Here is a 19852-nt window from a genome sequence, read left to right as displayed (position 1 = left end):
ACTATATGTTGTCGTCGATATCAGGTGCACCACAAAAATAACAACAACAATAAAAACAAATCCAAGGAGGGAAAAAAGGAACTGAAGTAAAGAAAAAAAGAGGATGTATATTGTATATCCCGGTTCAACGTTTCTCGATTCGAATTTCGAATATTGTACTTCCTTTTTTTTGCTCTCTCTGTGATACTTCATTGGTGGCCACCGTTTCGTCAGGTAGTATTTTTGCCGGATCGAAGCTGTCTAATTAAATAAACAATCCGTTCAAGGTGCGGGCGTTTTGTGAGGGGAGCAGAGGTGGGTTAGGCCTAGGGGAGAGGCGGGATGGGGGAGGGGTTTTCTTCGATAATATTCCTTCATTCCCAGAATCCCAGATCGTGGGAATAATAAACGACAGGAGAGATCAGAAGCAGCGATGCTGCGATGCTGGCTTTATTTGGGGCTTTTATAGCTACCGCGTCGGGATTTGATCGCATTTCAATTGGGTGGAGTGTTCGCACGGGGGTGCTGCATCTTATAAGTAGAGCACCTCCTGAAAATAATATGAAGTATACTTTTAATATGAAAATACGCATCGCGTAGAGTGAGAGCTTCGTCGACAATGGTCAGTCGATCGAGTACGCAGCCCTCGCAAAATAAGGATCGCTTTTTTATATTGTTTAGTTGAGAGATGTGAGCTACGTGGTGGTGTCGACTCTAAAGGTAGTTAAAGTGTATTCAGGATTGTTTCCTGTCATTGCGTAACGGAAATTAAGCCTTAATTTGAAGAAAGCCGGAAGTAGAAAAATAAAACGGAAATACGTCACGTTCTTCACGTGAGCAAGATGGCGGATCATGGAAGGGACATTTGAAATGACAACATGAAATTTTGTTCCCAAGGGAATGGGGAATGTCAGTGAAATTTTGGATGGATTTACATATACATGCAATTGCCAAGAGGTTCGCTTACGAAGCTCTCTATAAATGAGTGCCGTGGAGCCGAGTCATTTACATTTGGAGTGCCGGTGTAAACAGGTATGTGTGCACCTGGATGTAGATTTATCACCAGCACCATGTGCAAATTCCAAATTCCCGCCATGACTGATTGCTGGGAAGGCAATGGCAAACAACCCAGTTTGCCAATAAACTGATTCGGCAGTACCGACGCTCTGGAGCAGAGTATGGTACATCACAGATCAGACTCGGAATTCCTCGACCTGTCCCTAAAATGTGTCATACACACCTGTGTGAACAGTCAGGCTTGTGGGGTTACCTGTGATTCAGGAGGTATGGCTTCACCGTGGTGGTGAAGCGTACTCCATTGCACTTCCTTTCATACTGTGAGGAACTTTGTCAAACGAATGTAACTGACAAGTGTTTAAATAGGTCATTGAAAGGCTTGTTTGACGATCCATTTGATCATGTCAAGGCTCGGTGTGTGGCTCATCGTGAGATACAGTGTACCTGTCATGGAAGTGGCTTATTGGGTAAATATGTCCGAGATGTTGGTGCGTTTGTCATGGTGGTTGTGGATGTGGGTATTGGCATAGGTCATGGTGGTCATGATAAAGGAGGTCATGGTGGTCATGATAAATGAGGTCATGGTGGGGGTGCATGTGGGTATTGGCATTGGTCATGATGGTCATGATAAAGGAGGTCATGGTGGTCATGATAAAGGAGGTCATGGTGGTCATGATAAAGGAGGTCATGGTGAGAGTGAATGTGGGTGTCATAGGTCATGGTGGTCATGATAAAGGAGGTCATGGTGGTCATGATAAAGGAGGTCATGGTGGGGGTGGATGTGGGTATTGGCATTGGTCATGATGGTCATGATAAAGGAGGTCATGGTGGTCATGATAAAGGAGGTCATGGTGAGGGTGAATGTGGGTGTCATAGGTCATGGTGGTCATGATAAAGGAGGTCATGGTGGTCATGATAAAGGAGGTCATGGTGGGGGTGGATGTGGGTATTGGCATTGGTCATGATGGTCATGATAAAGGAGGTCATGGTGGTCATGATAAAGGAGGTCATGGTGGTCATGATAAAGGAGGTCATGGTGAGGGTGAATGTGGGTGTCATAGGTCATGGTGGTCATGATAAAGGAGGTCATGGTGGGGGTGGATGTGGGTATTGGCATTGGTCATGATGGTCATGATAAAGGAGGTCATGGTGGTCATGATAAAGGAGGTCATGGTGGTCATGATAAAGGAGGTCATGGTGAGGGTGAATGTGGGTGTCATAGGTCATGGTGGTCATGATAAAGGAGGTCATGGTGGTCATGATAAAGGAGGTCATGGTGGTCATGATAAAGGAGGTCATGGTGAGGGTGAATGTGGGTGTCATAGGTCATGGTGGTCATGATAAAGGAGGTCATGGTGAGAGTGAATGTGGGTGTCATAGGTCATGGTGGTCATGATAAAGGAGGTCATGGTGGTCATGATAAAGGAGGTCATGGTGGTCATGATAAAGGAGGTCATGGTGAGGGTGAATGTGGGTGTCATAGGTCATGGTGGTCATGATAAAGGAGGTCATGGTGGGGGTGGATGTGGGTATTGGCATTGGTCATGATGGTCATGATAAAGGAGGTCATGGTGGTCATGATAAAGGAGGTCATGGTGGTCATGATAAAGGAGGTCATGGTGAGGGTGAATGTGGGTGTCATAGGTCATGGTGGTCATGATAAAGGAGGTCATGGTGGTCATGATAAAGGAGGTCATGGTGGTCATGATAAAGGAGGTCATGGTGAGGGTGAATGTGGGTGTCATAGGTCATGGTGGTCATGATAAAGGAGGTCATGGTGAGGGTGAATGTGGGTGTCATAGGTCATGGTGGTCATGATAAAGGAGGTCATGGTGGTCATGATAAAGGAGGTCATGGTGGGGGTAGATGTGGGTATTGGCATTGGTCACGATGGTCATGATAAAGGAGGTCATGGTGGTCATGATAAAGGAGGTCATGGTGGTCATGATAAAGGAGGTCATGGTGAGGTTGAATGTGGGTGTCATAGGCCATGGTGGTCATGATAAAGGAGGTCATGGTGAGGGTGAATGTGGGTATCATAGGTCATGGTGGTCATGATAAAGGAGGTCATGGTGGTCATGATAAAGGAGGTCATGGTGAGGGTGAATGTGGGTGTCATAGGTCATGGTGGTCATGATAAAGGAGGTCATGGTGAGGGTGAATGTAGGTGTCATAGGTCATGGTGGTCATGATAAAGGAGGTCATGGTGGTCATGATAAAGGAGGTCATGGTGGGGGTGGATATGGGTTTTGTCATTGGTCACGATGGTCATGATAAAGGAGGTCATGGTGAGGGTGAATGTGGGTGTCATAGGTAATGGTGGTCATGATAAAGGAGGTCATGGTGAGGGTGAATGTGGGTGTCATAGGTAATGGTGGTCATGATAAAGGAGGTCATGGTGAGGGTGAATGTGGGTGTCATAGGTAATGGTGGTCATGATAAAGGAGGTCATGGTGGGGGTGGATGTGGGTATTGGCATTGGTCACGATGGTCATGATAAAGGATGTCACCAAGTCTATTTTGACATATTGCATCCATTGTACATGGACGATATCTGAAGTACCATGGAGTATAGCTCCCCACTTTGGGCTATTGCAGCAACTTACCATCATGCTTACCTGGAGGTGGTTGACTTCAAGGCTTTTAGAATGACGAGCATCTCATGACAGGAAGTCGAGTCGGCTTCTTGCCTAGCACAGGTAGATTGGTGGGTGGGTTCTGTTTTCTATCAGTCTTTACGAGCAAGACAAGTTCTTAGTTTTCATTTATATCGCAAGGCAAATTATTCATTCTTATTCTGACTTCATTCTGATTTTGATATGTTCTTTATATATACTAGGGCATGCCCGTACTATATATATGCCCGTACTATATATATATCTAAAATTATATCCCCCCCCTCTATTTACATGAAATGGTTTGGTCCATTCGCAACGCCAAAGCGAACGGCGAACGGCTTGCGAGTACGGTGACAATCCCCCCCCCTCTATTTACATGAAATGGTTTGGTCCATTCGCAACGACCACAGAACCCCCCCCCCCCCCCCCCTCTATTTACATGAAATGGTTTGGTCCATTCGCAACGCCAAAGCGAACGGCGAACGGCTAAATCGCCATAGCTCGGTAACTACTTGTCCGATTAATTTCAAACCTTGAAAAGGCACATCCTCGGGTCCCCAGCAATATACCTGGCAAGTTTCAAGTATATCGGACCGGTAGTTGTCGAGAAACAGCGGTCACAGACAAACATACATACATACATACAAACATACAAACATACAAACATACACACAGAGATTACTGGAATTATAGATAGATAGATATTGAATTCTAACAAATCTGGGTGCTTTTGGAGCCATTTTGGTTGAGTTTGTTCTATAATTGCATAAGGAAGTGACATTTGAAGAACTGAAGGGAATTGATTTTTCTCCTTTACCAAAACATGTTTTTTGCATTCCCTTTCATCCCTAGGCCTCCGAGTGATCCAGTGACGACACAACAGCAGAGTATTGCAAAAAGACAGTCTCCAACTGCATATAATACTGGTTGACATGCCAGACTCTGTGCTGGCTTCCTCCTTTGTAGCAACCTATATTTTGATGGTTTTTTCTGCAAAGCCAACAGGAAGTTTCGCATCGGTGTTGCAAGCAGCGCCGCACGTCAATAATGTGGGGATCGCTCACTTCGCAAAGCGTAGTGTGGAATCGGGAACTAGAGTCGAGCTACCGCATCGAGCAATACCGGAAACACAAAGTAAGTACATATTTGGATGATCAACGTGAAGGTGAATTGTCGAGAATAATTTTGGGCACAGATATTGGACGTTTCTGGGTTATGAGGAAGAGTCGCCGCCTTCATGCCTCTGACGTCCCGGAGATCTCAAATGCTTATGTATTTCCAGACGCTGGAAAGAAGAGCACTGAAGACGATGCGAGCACTGAGGCCATCCATGTACCGACTGAAGTTGACAACAACCTCGAAAATAATAGGGACAAGAACAGCCACCACATAACTGATGGTAACAACTGCAGAAACAAGACTAGTCTGAGTAATAATGGAACAGGTAAAAGTGGCGGAAAAGCTCGGGTATTGAACACGTCACATTTCACAGACAACCCTGTTTTGTATATTCTTCTTCCTTTTGTACTTTTCAACAAATGTGCTTTTGGCTGTCAATTAAAGATTGACGTGCTCTGTGGCCTTGCCCACCGACCTATACCAGTCCTTTTAGCTATGGCGTTTCAGTTTGTCATTGCACCGATGTACGGTTTCGCCCTCTCTCGGGTGCTGGACTTTACAACTGACCTTTCACTCGGTCTCGTCGTGGCGTGTTCCTGTCCGGGAGGGGGTGGAGGATACCTGTACAGCCTTCTGCTTGATGGCGACGTCACTCTAGCAATTGCGATGACCCTTGTGTCGACGGCAGTTGCAATGGTTGCAATGCCCGCCTCGTCGGCTTTCTACAATTGGCTCCTGGGTGCACATAACTCGCTGCACATACCGTTCTTGAAAATATTCTCCACACTGCTCTTCATCCTCCTGCCCGTTTCACTTGGCGTTTTGATCAAACATCGCTGTCCCAACACTGCCGCGGCTCTTCTGGATGTCATCCGCCCAATCAGCGTGATCATCCTAGCCGGTGGCGTGTACCTCGCCACACACGTGGCCGTAAACATTCTTCCAGGCTGTGACGGTCGTATCTTCATCGCAGCAGTACTCGTGCCTTTCTCTGGGTTGTTGTTTGGGTTCGTAGGGTCAAGACTTGTGGGATTGCATCAGGGTGCGGCACGTTCGGTCGCCATAGAATGCGGTGTACAAAACAGCTTCCTTGCACTAGCGGTGCTACAACTGTCATTTGAGCAGGACCAGGCAGACCATGCCTCCTGCGCACCTTTTGCTGTGGCGCTCTGCACCGTGGGTGAAATGTGGCTCATTCTCGGCACTTACATCTTGCACGGGCGGCTGTGCAAGCGAAAGGATGGACTTTAGTTTCCTTGCTAATGCACTTGTTATTTGAGGCGGTGAGTTGTGTATTGATCTCAAAAAACGATTAGCTTTTCAGGATGCAACAACTATTCATATTATTGGTACTAGGGCATGCCCGTACTATATATAAGCTAGGACGTGCCCGTACGTGGGTGCAAAAAAACATGCGTGCAAACAACAACAACAAAAAAAAACTTTGAAACCACGTGGCAGTAACGACCACAGAACCCCCCCCCCCTCTATTTACATGAATGGTTTGGTCCATTCGCAACGACCACAGAACCCCCCCCTCATGCAATGGTTTGGTCCAAAGCGAACGGCTTCCGGAGTTTGGTAAAGCAATCGCCATCGCGTGCACAAACGCGCAGGAAAGCGAATGAATCGCAAATTCGTTTTTATTAGTGATACGAATTGAATTGGGAGAAATTGGGAGATGAATGAATTGGGAGAAATAATGCGCATAAGAAATCGAATTACGTACCGTAATGGCGGTCAGCTCGTAACGCGCTCAGCTCCGCTCGTGCTCGTCTCACATCGGCCACGCCTACGCAACAAAGCGTTCTGTGATTGGCTGCCGGAAAGCGTGCTGCCGGACAGTCGTCACTGTCCGGAAGTTCGCAAATCGCAGTTAGGATGAATCGTTTTAATTTAATCGCAGTTTGAATTCGTTTTAAAACATAGTTTAACGGCAACATAGTTTTCCAACGTGAAATAAATGAATACGCTGTCAAATGTGCCGTCCGAGGCAGAGTCCGATCGCCACGTTCGGCACACGTGATAGCTCGCTGCTCTCTGATTGGTTGAAGCGTTTTTTGGACATATCTCGGTAAGTACTTGTCCGATTAATATGAAACCTTGAAAAGGCACATCCTCGGGTCCCCAGCAATATACCTGGCAAGTTTCAAGTATATCGGACCCGTGGTTGTCGAGAAACAGCGGTCACAGACACACAGACACACAGACACACAGACACACAGACACACAGACACACAGACAGACACACAGAGATTACTGGAATTATAGATAGATTATTTGAAATTATCCCTCACAGAATCATTTGCCTGTGGACGAACCTCACCTCGACTCACCTGCATTTTCTTCAGGTTCTTCGTATCGGTGTTAATTGGAAAAGCATTTGCACTTTTTCGTACATTATTTATTTTGAAATAAATGTTCACTGTTCACATGTTCACATGAAATGATTCCTTAGTATCTCTCCCAGGTTACTCCCTCCTCCGGTATGATAGACCTGAGCCTCGTCCTGGAGGTGGGGTTGCTATCTTTATAAAAAACTCTCTTCCTCACTCGCCCTCCACTGCCCTCTCTCCACAAATAAATGTTCACATGAAATGTGGGTCATGCAGAACAGACAAAGAGTTCACTGAAGGTATTGTTGGAAGGAAAAATTGCACATTAAAACCAACATAAAATTAAAAAATTTAAAAACCCTGGTGTTGGGCTAGTGGCTAGGGTGCCGGCTTGGGATCCTAGGATCCTGGGTTCGAATCCCGGTCGATCGCTGAATTAACGCCAGGGGGGTTGACTCAGCCTGTCCATCCTTCCGAGGTCGGCTAATTGAGTACCAGCTCACTGGTAATTCCCTGTTTGTCGTTAAAGGCGGCAAAAAGGGTTGGCGTCAGGAAGGGCATCCGGCCGTAAAACATTGCTTCAAAAAGGGGACCGAAAAACCAACAACAACCACGGTTCCCGAAAAAGGCCAACCCCCGCTTTGCAGGGAAAATGGCCTCTAAAGGTGGTTTTTTTTAAATTTATTTATTTTGAAATACACAGGCAAAACTTCACGGAAGAAAGATGTTTTTTAAAATTGTTTATGAAGTATTTATTTATTTTTCGTTTTATGCTTTCAGTACTGTTTTTTTTTTTTTTGCAGTTTGATTCCTGTGACCTAATTGAGGCCACATGACTTTTTGGTGTGTTGAGTTTTTATTTTGTATTTTCCTAACGGTAAATAAGTTGCCAGAGTCAGCATTGTTGCGGACTTACCAAAAAACAGTGCAGTCACGTGGGTGCAAGCAGGAATTTGGTGGTTGATGGAAAGCATTTTGTCATTTCAAGAAATATAATTTTATACATATATATACATACATATACACTTAACATGACTGGTAAATGTGAAGGCATCGAATTATAAACATCTACAGCAGTAATGGCAACACAAGTTAAGCATGGTTAACGGAATCCATTGCCATTGTCGACACTGGAATATGAAATCTTCGTGTTGGGTTTGTAAGATGAATGTTTATAACACGAATATTTAAGGCCTTCTGCAGTATATTCACAAAAATGCACTATCAGTACAATGCTACCATGTAATACTGCACTGTCCAGTAGCAATGTTCCGTTTTCATAGGAATTCGTGTTTGTTCTCATCTGTTTGGGAGGGATCAAACGAGATAACATGGAAGGGATGCTGTGCGTATCTAAAAGCTGTAATAAAGTCTCCTTAGCCGCAGCATGTTGCTTGTCCGATTTGTCGACACGGCCTTTTTGACTCTGCAGCAGAAAGTCCTCTCGCCTCGTATTGATTTCGAGAAAGTTCACAGGATGAGAAGCCTCTAGTGTTGTACGCACAGATGCACGAATCGTCCAAACTCAGCATTCAGTGGTGTTCGCTACGATAAGTAAGGCCCATCGAATGATGAATCGCAAACGGAATTGCAAGTAGCTGCCGAAATGTTGCAGTGGTTTGAAGAACCGATAAAAGGCAGAAATCTCTCTTTGTTTGTATGTGTTCTATGCACGGCCACATATTTTAAGCTACAAACTCCATACTCGGGGTACAAATACAACTTTGTTGTCAGGGCTAACATAAGCTATGTGGCCGTGGCCTCGCGCAGAGGTGTGGCGGCCTGGGGGCGTAAATTCCCCATGTAAATGTGTACTGTGTAGCGCCACCTGGTGGTGGTGCAGAGGGTACTACAATTTTTTTTTTTTTTACCGAGGCAATGCTGAGGTTAAAGCATTCTTCGCATTGGTACATTTTTCTCCTCCCTTTCCCCTCTCCCCCCCCCCCCCCCCCTTCCTCTCCCTCCCCTTTCCTCTTCTTCCCCCTTACCTTCCCCCTTCCACTCTCTCCCACTCACCTCCACACCCACCTGGTATACTTCAGCTAGTATCTTATAAATAAAAGTCATTGTCTGTCTGGTTGTGTGTTTGTAGGTGTGTGAAACACCAATCACGTCCAAACCACTGGTTGAATTTCTACCAAACTTGACACTTAGACCAAATTGGACCTCCTGTTGAACATGGGCTACTTGGTTTTTTTATGACCATGGCTGATGATGATATCGGTAAATTAAATTCAAAATGATACTGTGGTGGTTTGTATGCGTGGCCTCGTCATCACCCGGTCTCACCAAATCCCAACGGCGAACCCGAGTCCCCCATAATCTCCCTCTCCGCACCTTCGAGCCCAAAACCGCAAGACTTGTGTGAGAACTGTGCTGGCCCGTCGAGATACCTCTCCTCTGAGGTGAGCTCCTTGCTCTGCTGAATTCCCATCAGAGGTAAAACTTTAACTTCCCATTTTTTTGTTATAAAAGAATGTGTTTTTTTGTGAGTGACTTCATCGTGTTGCCTTTTTCCAAAGATTAAAAGGTACTTTGGCAACAAGTGTATTAATTTGAGTCCTCTGTGTCCAGATCCTGGTGGAGTGATGTACCACCAGTGTGGGAGAGGGAGTACGCCACATTTTCCCCAGGGTGGTGGTGGTGATTTCCCGTGATTTTAATGATGCTTGTTATGTGTTTCATGGGGAACACGTGATTTCAAATGACGCTTCTTATAATGTTGCATGGGGAACACGTGATTTTAAATGACGCTTGTTATGTGTTGCATGGGGAACACGTGATTTTAAATGACGCTTCTTATTTTGCTACATGCATGCTTGTTATGTGTTGCATGGGGAACACGTGATTTTAAATGACGCTTGTTATGTGTTGCATGGGGAACACGTGATTTTAAATGACGCTTCTTATTTTGCTACATGCATGCTTGTTATGTGTTGCATGGGGAACACGTGATTTTAAATGACGCTTCTTATTTTGCTACATACATGCTTGTTATGTGTTGCATGGGGAACACATAATTTTAAATGACGCTTCTTATTTTGCTACATGCATGCTTGTTATGTGTTGCATGGGGAACACGTGATTTTAAATGACGCTTCTTATTTTGCTACATGCATGCTTGTTATGTGTTGCATGGGGAACACGTGATTTTAAATGACGCTTCTTATTTTGCTACATGCATGCTTGTTATGTGTTGCATGGGGAACACGTGATTTTAAATGACGCTTCTTATTTTGCTACATGCATGCTTGTTATGTGTTGCATGGGGAACACGTGATTTTAAATGACGCTTCTTATTTTGCTACATGCATGCTTGTTATGTGTTGCATGGGGAACACGTGATTTTAAATGACGCTTGTTATAATGTTGCATGGGGAACACGTGATTTTAAATGACGCTTCTTATTTTGCTACATGCATGCTTGTTATGTGTTGCATGCGGAACACGTGATTTTAAATGACGCTTCTTATTTTGCTACATGCATGCTTGTTATGTGTTGCATGCGGAACACGTGATTTTAAATGACGCTTCTTATTTTGCTACATGCATGCTTGTTATGTGTTGCATGCGGAACACGTGATTTTAAATGATGCTTCTTATTTTGCTACATGCATGCTTGTTATGTGTTGCATGGGGAACACATGATTTTAAATGACGCTTCTTATATTGCTGCATGGGGAACATGTGATTTTAAATGACGCTTCTTATATTGCTACATGCATGCTTGTTATGTGTCGCATGGGGAACACGTGCTTGTGGGTGAAGGAAGTAGAAAAATATTCTTGAGTAAAAATTATTCGATTCTCATTGTGCATTTTATTGCAAACTAGCAAAGGTTCCCGGAATTGCCGGATAACACAGGGTTGCATTGTGACAGGAATATGGGGAGAGGGGTGGGTGGAGGGGAAGGAGGGAGGGGAGGGTGAAGGGGAGAGGGGTGGGTGGAGGGGAAGGGGAGATGGGAGAAGGGAGGGGTAAAGGGTGGGGGAGAGACGGGGGAGGGTGAGGGTGGAGAGAGAGGAGGGGTGGGGGGGTGGATAAACAAAAAAAGAGAGAAGGGAGGGGGAAGGTGGGGGGGTTAGCAAAGAGAATGATGTGTTATGCTTAATGTCTGTGCGTACACACACACACACAAGAAAGTGGATACTGAGACATGGGTGGGCTCCATTCTACCTTCTGAAACATGTATTTGGAGATAACGACCAACAACACACACAGAGACACACACACATACACAAAATTCCGTATGAGTGGACCCGGGGCAACACGGCCTGTTCAGAAATTCCATTGCGGTAAAACATAAACACGCATATAAAGTACATCAAAATGACAACCCCAAAGGACAAAAGGTTTACCTTGAAACAGGCCTTTGTTCATTGACAAGTGTGTACTCTACTTTTTAAAGGAAATAATTCAATTAAATAGATTATAGGCATAGCAGGAGCAAGGCCACATTCTTTGAATTCAATTTTTAATTTGATTTATTTTGCCTTCCTAACTCTAAGATGTACCCACGGAGTATACAGACACAATTGCGGAAGCCTCACCATCAATCCTGCTGGTTAATTATTTGCATTATACTCAATTCCCACTGGTTAATTATTTTCATTTTAATAAATAAAGTTACACTTTTGGCACATTCCTTCATATTGTTACGGCCTGGGGTTCTGGTTTACTATGAGGGGTTAGCCTCCGTTCCCTCCCGAACTTACCGGACCTGAAGCTGCAGTGCACGAATAACTTCATACTCCGGCAGGTTGCGAACCAACAACTACGAATGCCAATTGGACCTTTGTGTGATACCTGTACCACGTGACGGTTTCAATTGGGGAACGTACCTTCCCTCCAGCGGTACACCACTTTAGACGGCCGAGCAAAAACCGTTGGTAACTGCCGGAGTAATACTAATTTTGTTGCAGCCGATTGTTAACCTGGGTGCTAGCAGTGGAGGAAAAGACTTTCACGGACAGAGAGAAAGGAAATGTTTAACGATTTGATTTATTTACAAATATTTACAGTGTAATTTTTCAATAGGAATGGAAAAAGGACGAGAAGCAGAAACTTAGCTTATTCTACGCCTTATTACGATCACAACGCATAAACACCACATGGGCCCAACACACATTCACGAGGGAGGTGTAGGGGAACGAACAAACGTTGGAAACCTGCTAGCACAAAGGGCTATGATGCTCCAGATGCCTCTCCTCATGACGCCCCCGCCCCGGTGTCGCCACCGAGCAGCACGAGCAGGTAATGGCAATCCCAGCACGAACAAGGGCAGGCAAGGTCGTGCACACGTGCACCGAGAGGGAGTCCGGCAGCCAGCAGAGAACAATGAACACGTACTGAATGAACAAAGTCCAAAGTGAAGAGGAGTGCCAATAAAACGTGTTCAGCCACAAGGTCCAGTGTGAAAGAGAGTAATGCAGGCATGTGCTAGGTCCACAATGTCTAAAAACCAAGAGAGTCAATAATGCAGTCACGTGCTCGGTCAATAATCCAGGCAGCAGAGAGGAGTACACGTGCTCAGTGAAAACGTCAGAAAGACCCAGGCCAAGAGAGCTAGTGCACGTGTGCTGAGTGACAAAGTCCAGGCCCAAGAGAGAATTGTAGGAACATGCTTGGTCAAACCTGGCAGAGAGAGAGAACAATGCACAGAGGCCTGTGAGAGAGTTCGGTCGAGAGCAGATGCACACGTGCTGAATCAACCCGGCAAAAAAGAGGAGAGTCATGCACACGTGCAGAGGTAACAAAGTCCAGGGCCAAGAGAGTACAAAACGTGTTGAATCTCCCTTTGTCTGCGCTCGCCGAGGGTGGGGGTGGGGGGAGGGATCTTTGAGGGTGTCCTGGCTCCCGGTTGGTGGAGCCCGTTACTCCACCCCACAAGCTCCCCCGAAGGGACTCAGACCCTGATTGGTGCATATCCCAATGGTCTTTGGTCTGTCTTCTGTCCTTCAAAACTTTAAAATCAAACTGTGGATGCAATCTTGGTGCATCTGCCTGATAATTATCCCTTATGAGTGGAGGGCCTACCTTCCCTTTCCCCAACGCATAACAACATACTAACCCGAAATAAGGGGAAGGGCTAAGATAATGGTCTGCTATGAAATAACTATTCTAAGGGACCTATATGGTGGTTGCCATTACTTTTTAGTGGTTTCCCAAAATTGCAACAATATTTTCTTCACTCAATATAATTGTTGGAACAGTAGAAAAAGTATAATGCTTTGGTTTAATGCCTTGGCAATATGGAGAAGGAGGAAGGACAGCCTTCCTGAAAGTTGAGTAAAATATATACACTTCATTATGAGAATCACTAATGTGGTAAACTTTGTCAGATTTCACTCCAGATTTTGATAATTATTTAGTGTATGGGATCCGATCCTCAAATCCTAATCCAGATTTTGATGATATGCTTTAATTAGTCTGTGAGAGTAGATAGTGCTTCTAAGCCAAGGCATGTTTCAATAGTATGAAACAGTGGCAGCTTAGGAACCCAGCAATGTCACAGAGGGCTGACCAAGATGACATCATACCGCCATTTTGGTAAGGCTTTTTTATGAGCACCACATTAACCATCTTCTAAAAGGGTGTTTTAATACACCCAAACTCTCAGTTTTCATTCATACACTCCCTTGGAGTTCGAGAAGTATGCAGGCAAGGTTTGGGGCTGATAGCTTTCATGATTTTGGAGTTATGGATGAGACACACACACACACACACACACACACACACTGCCTTCAGAAAGTATTCACACCCCTTGCCTTTTTCACATTTTGTCATGTTACAGCCTGTATTTAAAATGGATTAAATTGAGATTTTTTTGTTACTGATCGATGCATATAATACCCTATAATGTCAAAGTGGAATTTTTTTTTTGGAATTTTTGATAAAATTATTAAAAATTGAATACAGAAATGTATTGTATCAATATATATTCAAACCTTTGCTATGACACTCCAAATTGAGCTCAGGTGCATCCAATTTCCTTTGATCATCCTTGAGATCTTCTACAACTTGAGTGGAGTTCACCTGTGGCCAATTCATTAGATTGGATATGATTTAGAAAGAAACACCTTTCTATACAAACAAGGTGCCACAGTTGACAGTGCATGGCAGAGCAGAAACTCAACCATTAAGTCCAAGGAACTGTCCCTACAATTCTGAGATATAATTGTGAGAAGGCATACTTCTGGGGAAGGGTATAAAACAATTTCTAGAGTGTTGGAAGTTTCCAAGAGCACAATGAGCTCCATCATTAGGAAATGTAAAGCATATGCAACTACCCAGACTCTTCCTGGAGCTGGCCGTCTGAGCAACCGAGTAAGAAGGACCTTGGTCAGGGAGGTGAACAAAAACCGAATGACCACTCTGACAGAAAGAAATACAAAGTTACTTGGCTGAAATTGTGAAACCTGTCAGAAGGACAACATTCTCTGTCGCACTTCACAAATATAGGCTTTATGGGAGAGTGGACATGAATAGCCTAGACATGAATCCCATTGATAATCTGTAGAAAGACGTTAAGATTGCTGTTCACCTACGCTCCCCATCCAACTTGACAGAGCTTGAGCAAATCTGCAAGAAAGAATGGGAGAAGCTTTCCAAATCCAGGAGTTCAAAGCCAATACAGACTTAATCAAGAAGACTCAAAGCTGTAATCGCTGCCAAAGGCGCTTCTATGAAGTATTGACTTGGGGTTGAATACTTCTGTAAATGAGATATTTCTGTATTTAATTTTTAATAATTTTGTAAATATTAATTTTTTTTAACCACTTTGACATTATGGGGTATTGTGTGTAGCTTAGTGCCCAAAAATCTCAATTTAACCCATTTTTTATTTAGGCTGTAACACAGCAAAATGTGAAAAAATGCCAAGGGGTGTGAATACTTTCTGAAGGCACTGTATATGCAGGAAATGTTTGAAAACTTTTTGAGAATGGTGAAAGTGTGAAAATATGAAAGAGAAATATGTGTGTGAAACAACAACAAAATATTCTGGATGTCGTTTAAGAGTGAAAATTGTTTAAGTATTGTTCTATTAGCCTCTGCCGTCGTGCTGCGATAATTGTCGCCTTCATGACCAATTTCCATGAAGAGCGACTTTTGGAAACTCAAAGGTTCGTGGTTAAGGATTGGGGGGAGGTGGATGCTCTTTTAACTTTAAGGAAGGATATAAGGAAGAATTTAAGGACTATAAATGCAACCATCCTCAACCTTAAGGGTGTCCTTAAGGGAAAAGTTAAAGAAATCCTCTTTTTTTTTCTTTTCCTTAAGGATGCTTTCTGCAACCAGGCCATAAACTTCCCCCACCTTCGGTGGTGGAAATAATAAAATGCAAATCTAAGAATTTTACAGAAGAATCATTTTATCCCCCCCCCCCCCCCCCCCTTCATTCACGAGCACATGTTCCCCTCGTCACATACAACAATTGTCATTTTAAATTCCGTGTCCATTACGTGTTCTTGCTTTCGGACATCTCTTCCTATCCCTAATCTGATTGGTTGCCTAGCATAGCAACGGCTCCTAAGGATTTCCTCAACTTTGAGGGAATTTCTGCTCACCTTCACTCCTTCATTCCTCTTTTCTCCCACCTCTGGAACAAACTCCCTCACTCTCTTCAATCCCACTCCACCCTCCAGGTCTTTAAAACAGCTGTTCACCACCATCTCTTATCCTCCCCCATCCAAAACCTTGATCTTTTCTACCCCCGCTAATTTCGGTCCCCTTGTGTTTTATACCTCTCCCCCCCCCCCCCTCCCCTTCCCACGCCTCCTGCCCCCAAGCCCTCTCCCTCCCACACTTCTCCCTGCTCTCAAATGTTGTGGTTGTGTGCTTCCCCTTCTCTCCCCATCTTGTCTTCCGCTCCCTCTTTTTATATATTTTGTTTGTCTGGTTGATTTGTTTGTGAAATAAATGTTAGCTCTTTCACGAGCCTCGATTCAGTGTACAAAAAAAAAAAAAAAAAAAAAAAAAAAAATCCTCGGCTGAGGATTTCCAAAGGGTTGTTTATGCAACATCACTTAAGGAAATCCTTAGCTAAGGAATTACAACGTACCTTAAGGGAAATCTTTCCTTAAGGTTAAGGGAGTTTTATGCAACCGGGCCATAATCCTCAAAGGTAAAAGAAGAGTTTGTAGAAAAAAGGGTACCACCTTAGCGAACTTATCGAAATATACACCCTGCAGTGACGAGTGAGCCTAGATTTTGAGAGTTTAACAAGAAGTTTACTGGCAGATTGTGGGTGCCCTGCAGAAACCTGGGAGTGACAGAGCCAAGAGGGGTGGAGGAGGGGGTGGGGGTACAGGGTGCCAGACAAAAAAGCAGGTGGTAAGATATAGAGCGGCCACCAAGCTGCCTGTGATGCGAAGGTAACAGGCCCAGGCAGTCAGCTTCAATGTGGGAGATTGTAATGATTTTGAGGGTCGTGCTTTCAATGGCATCAAGAAGGGAAAGATTTGAGGCAGGGGAGTCAGCCGAAAGGGGAGAGCAGTAATCCATTAATGAATGAAGGCCTTGTATGTTGTCAAAAGTTCAGATTGACCAAGGAAAGACCTTGCACGATGAAGGACGCCCAGTCGGAATCTGGTTTTGGAGGCCATCTTGGAAATACGGTCTGCCCTAGAAATCCTGCTCATGGCTGATGGTGAGTCCCAAAAGTTTGAGTGACTTAAGCTCTTCAAGTGATTTGTTTAAGAAGTAGTTGGGAAGGCTTGCCAGATGGTCCTTTTGAAGAGACAGGGCGTGGGAAATTTGCAAATTGTTTCGCATGAAAACGTACGTACTGCGTACTGCCTCAACGTTACTCCTTCCTGTTTGCTACATTCATTGTCAAGAGCTGCCAGCAGAGTTATTAGTTTTTTTGTTGTTTTTTTGTATACAAGGTCGAGGCTCGTGTAAGAGCTTCTTTTTTTTTTGTATACAAGGTCGAGGCTCGTGTAAGAGCTTCTTCTTTTTTTGTATACAAGGTCGAGGCTCGTGTAAGAGCTTCTTCTTTTTTTGTGTACATGATCGAGGCTCGTGAAAGTGCGAACATTAATCACACAAAAAGTCAAACCGACACATAAAACACAAAATAAGGGGAGCGGTAGACAAGATGGGGAGAGAGGGGGAAGGACACAAACACAACATTTGAGAGCAGGGACATCGAGAGAACTGTGGGACGGAGAGGGCCTGGGGGGAGGTGGGAGAGGTATAAAACATATGGACACTGCAAGGACTTCCAGGAAAGAAGTTGTAATTTCATAAAAGTGGATCTGGGGTGAATTCGTGGGGGTAGAAAAGATCAAGGTTTTGGATGGGGGAAGATAAGAGATGGTGGTGAACAGCTGCTTTAAAGACCTGGAGGGAGGAGTGGGATTGAAGGGAGTGGGGGAGTTTGTTCCCTAGGCGGGAGAAAAGGGGAATGAAAGAGTGAAGGTGAGCAGAGAGTCTTGATTTTGGCAATTTCACCAGAAGAGGGTTGCTGGCAGATCTTGTGCGGCCTGTAAGAAAATTTGGGGGACAGAGCACAGATAGAGCTGGGGGGGAGGCAAGGCCGGAGAGGAGTCGGTAGAAGACAAACACCACCAACCTGCCTGCGGTGAGTGAGTGATAGGCCCTCGGAGTTAGCTTCATCGCATGAGATTCCAATGATTCTGAACGCTTTGGTTTCCACAGCGTGAAGCCGAGCTAGGTGTGAGGCAGGAGCACCGGCCCAGAGGGGAGAGCAGTATTCCATTGAGCTGCGGATGAAAGCCTTGTATGTGATGAGGAGCTCAGGTGTGCCAAGGAAGGACTTCGCACGACTGAGGATGCCCAGGCGGCGACTGGCTTTGGAGGCCAGCTTGGAAATGTGGTTTTTCCAAGAAAGATCATGGCAGATAGTGAGACCCAAAATTTGAGCTAAAATTGATCACAAAAAGACAAACTGACACATAAAACATATGATAAAGGGAGCGGGAGAACGAGATGGTGAGCAGGGACATCGGGAGATATGTGGGAGGGAGAGGGCTTGGGGGGAGGAGTCTGGGAAGGGGGGGGGGGGTGGGAGAGGTTAAAACACATGGACACAGCTAGGACTTCCAGGAAAGAAGTTGGTATTTCCAAAAAGTGGATCTGGGGTGAATTAACGGGGATAGAAAAGGTCAAGATTTTGGATGGAGGAAGATAAGAGATTGTTGTGATCAGCTGTTTTGGAGGGATTAGTGGGATTGAAGAGAATGAGGGAGTTTGTTGCAGTTCAAATTTCAAATGGAGTGACAAATAATAGGAAGTGGACAATGCCAGACATAATATGTCAGTGAATGATCACAAATTGACTCCATTAAATGAAAAGTTATGAATCGGTTTTAACTGCACATGGTCAGCTACATGGTTGAGGATAACCCGACAAATATGTCTCCTGTGGTGATGAAGATGAATGATTATAACATTCATGGTCCACCGTCGAGGAGGAAGCTGCTGTAATTGTAGGAATTAGTGCAGGTGACCACAGGCTCTCTTTTGTGGACCTACAGGATAAGCGGTGAGAAGGCGTCGCTTGTGATGCGTTAAGGATTAATGGTGATTCATGCATGATGCAGCCTGTGTGACCACTTGTGACCACTTGCATCCTGTTTTGACGGAGGATAGCAGTGCTTGCATTATGGCTGTGATGTGGAAATGACAATTAGTGGCGACCACTAACAACCTGCTGTGTCCGTTGTGGCTTATGTCCTTCAACTCTGCCATCTGCGGTGCTGAAGATTAATGGTGGCTATGTCCAGAGATTGGTCACTTTGTGTTGTGTGACCACAAAATGGTTCCCAGAGTGAAAAGCATGACTGGTAAGTATACGTACGAGCATTGTGAATCAGGGGTTATTGCACAGATAACAATGTATGTACATCAGCAGAAATGCTTTTGAGGGAAGATGAAGCTGTTCACTTATTTCGTCGACAACTGAGCAAAAAACGAAAGAAGAGAAGAAAATCGTTTTTTCCAGCCCCCACCCCGACCCTGTCCCCATCCTTTTCCCTCCAAATCTTTTGAATCTTACTACAATTCACCTTTCATAACTTTTTGAGATATCCTGTTCACAGACAGACAAACAGGCAGGGGTGAACACGTAACTTCCTCCCACCTTCCGTCGCGGAATTAATAAAATTATTTGCAATACTGCTGTCTACCACCGGGTGGCGCTATACGATACACATCTTACTCTAATTCACCAAATGTCTGTCCGTCTGTTCCCAGGTACCGAAAAAAACGGCTCAACCGATCGCAACAAAATTTTGGGTGGTTAATCCTGGGACGCCCTGGAGTAAAATATGCCATATTGTTTTTCCAATTTGTTCCCAATTTTTCCAATTTCCAATTTTCCAGTTTTTCCAAACACAATGGAATAATATTTACCGATATGAACATTGATGTGGCTTTTATTGAAATTCTACAAATACTGTTTCGACTTTGATTTGCGTGTGATATGATTTAACGGATGTTTATATAAATCCTTTTTTTTAAAAGAAGAAAAAATCCTTCAATTTCTGATATTTTGCGTTTTCATTTGGGCCTGCCAATTGAAGCCCCGCCCATAGGGCGGGTACCGTCGCTGGTTTGTACAATTTACCAACCCCCAAAGTTGTATTCAAAAATTATATTTACTTTCATTAGACAGTGAAGTCATCATCAATTAATAGTGAATGCAGATAACCTTTGAGAGAACAGTGAAAGATCCAGCAATACAAAATGTCATCAGACTATCTTGGGAAAGAGTGACTCATTAAAAAATAAGTGAATCACTAGCTACTTCCTGGGATG

At 44.4% G+C, this 19852-nt stretch overlaps 1 protein-coding gene across 3 annotated transcripts; it reads left to right on the top strand.

Annotated features, from left to right (window-relative positions):
- The first annotated feature begins 70 nt into the window (after positions 1 to 70).
- On the top strand, positions 71 to 8005 carry LOC137434516 (P3 protein). Of its 3 annotated transcripts, none has more exons than XM_078785623.1 (4): positions 71 to 213; positions 4467 to 4748; positions 4897 to 6082; positions 7009 to 8005. In XM_078785623.1, the coding sequence occupies exons 2-3, from the start codon at positions 4547 to 4549 to the stop codon at positions 5982 to 5984; spliced, it is 1290 nt and encodes a 429-aa protein (XP_078641749.1). In that variant the 5' UTR covers positions 71 to 213; positions 4467 to 4546; the 3' UTR covers positions 5985 to 6082; positions 7009 to 8005. The 3 variants fall into 3 exon arrangements, with proteins under 3 accessions (XP_078641749.1, XP_078641750.1, XP_078641748.1); XM_078785624.1 differs by lacking the exon at positions 71 to 213 and adding an exon at positions 802 to 1011; XM_078785622.1 differs by lacking the exon at positions 71 to 213 and having other exon boundaries at positions 4526 to 6082.
- The last annotated feature ends 11847 nt before the right edge of the window (positions 8006 to 19852 follow it).

This window comes from Myxine glutinosa, chromosome 10 (genome assembly GCF_964187855.1).
Source record: "Myxine glutinosa chromosome 10, kmMyxGlut1.1, whole genome shotgun sequence".
Lineage (NCBI taxonomy): Eukaryota > Metazoa > Chordata > Myxini > Myxiniformes > Myxinidae > Myxine > Myxine glutinosa.
This window is presented reverse-complemented; position numbering and strand designations above follow the sequence as displayed.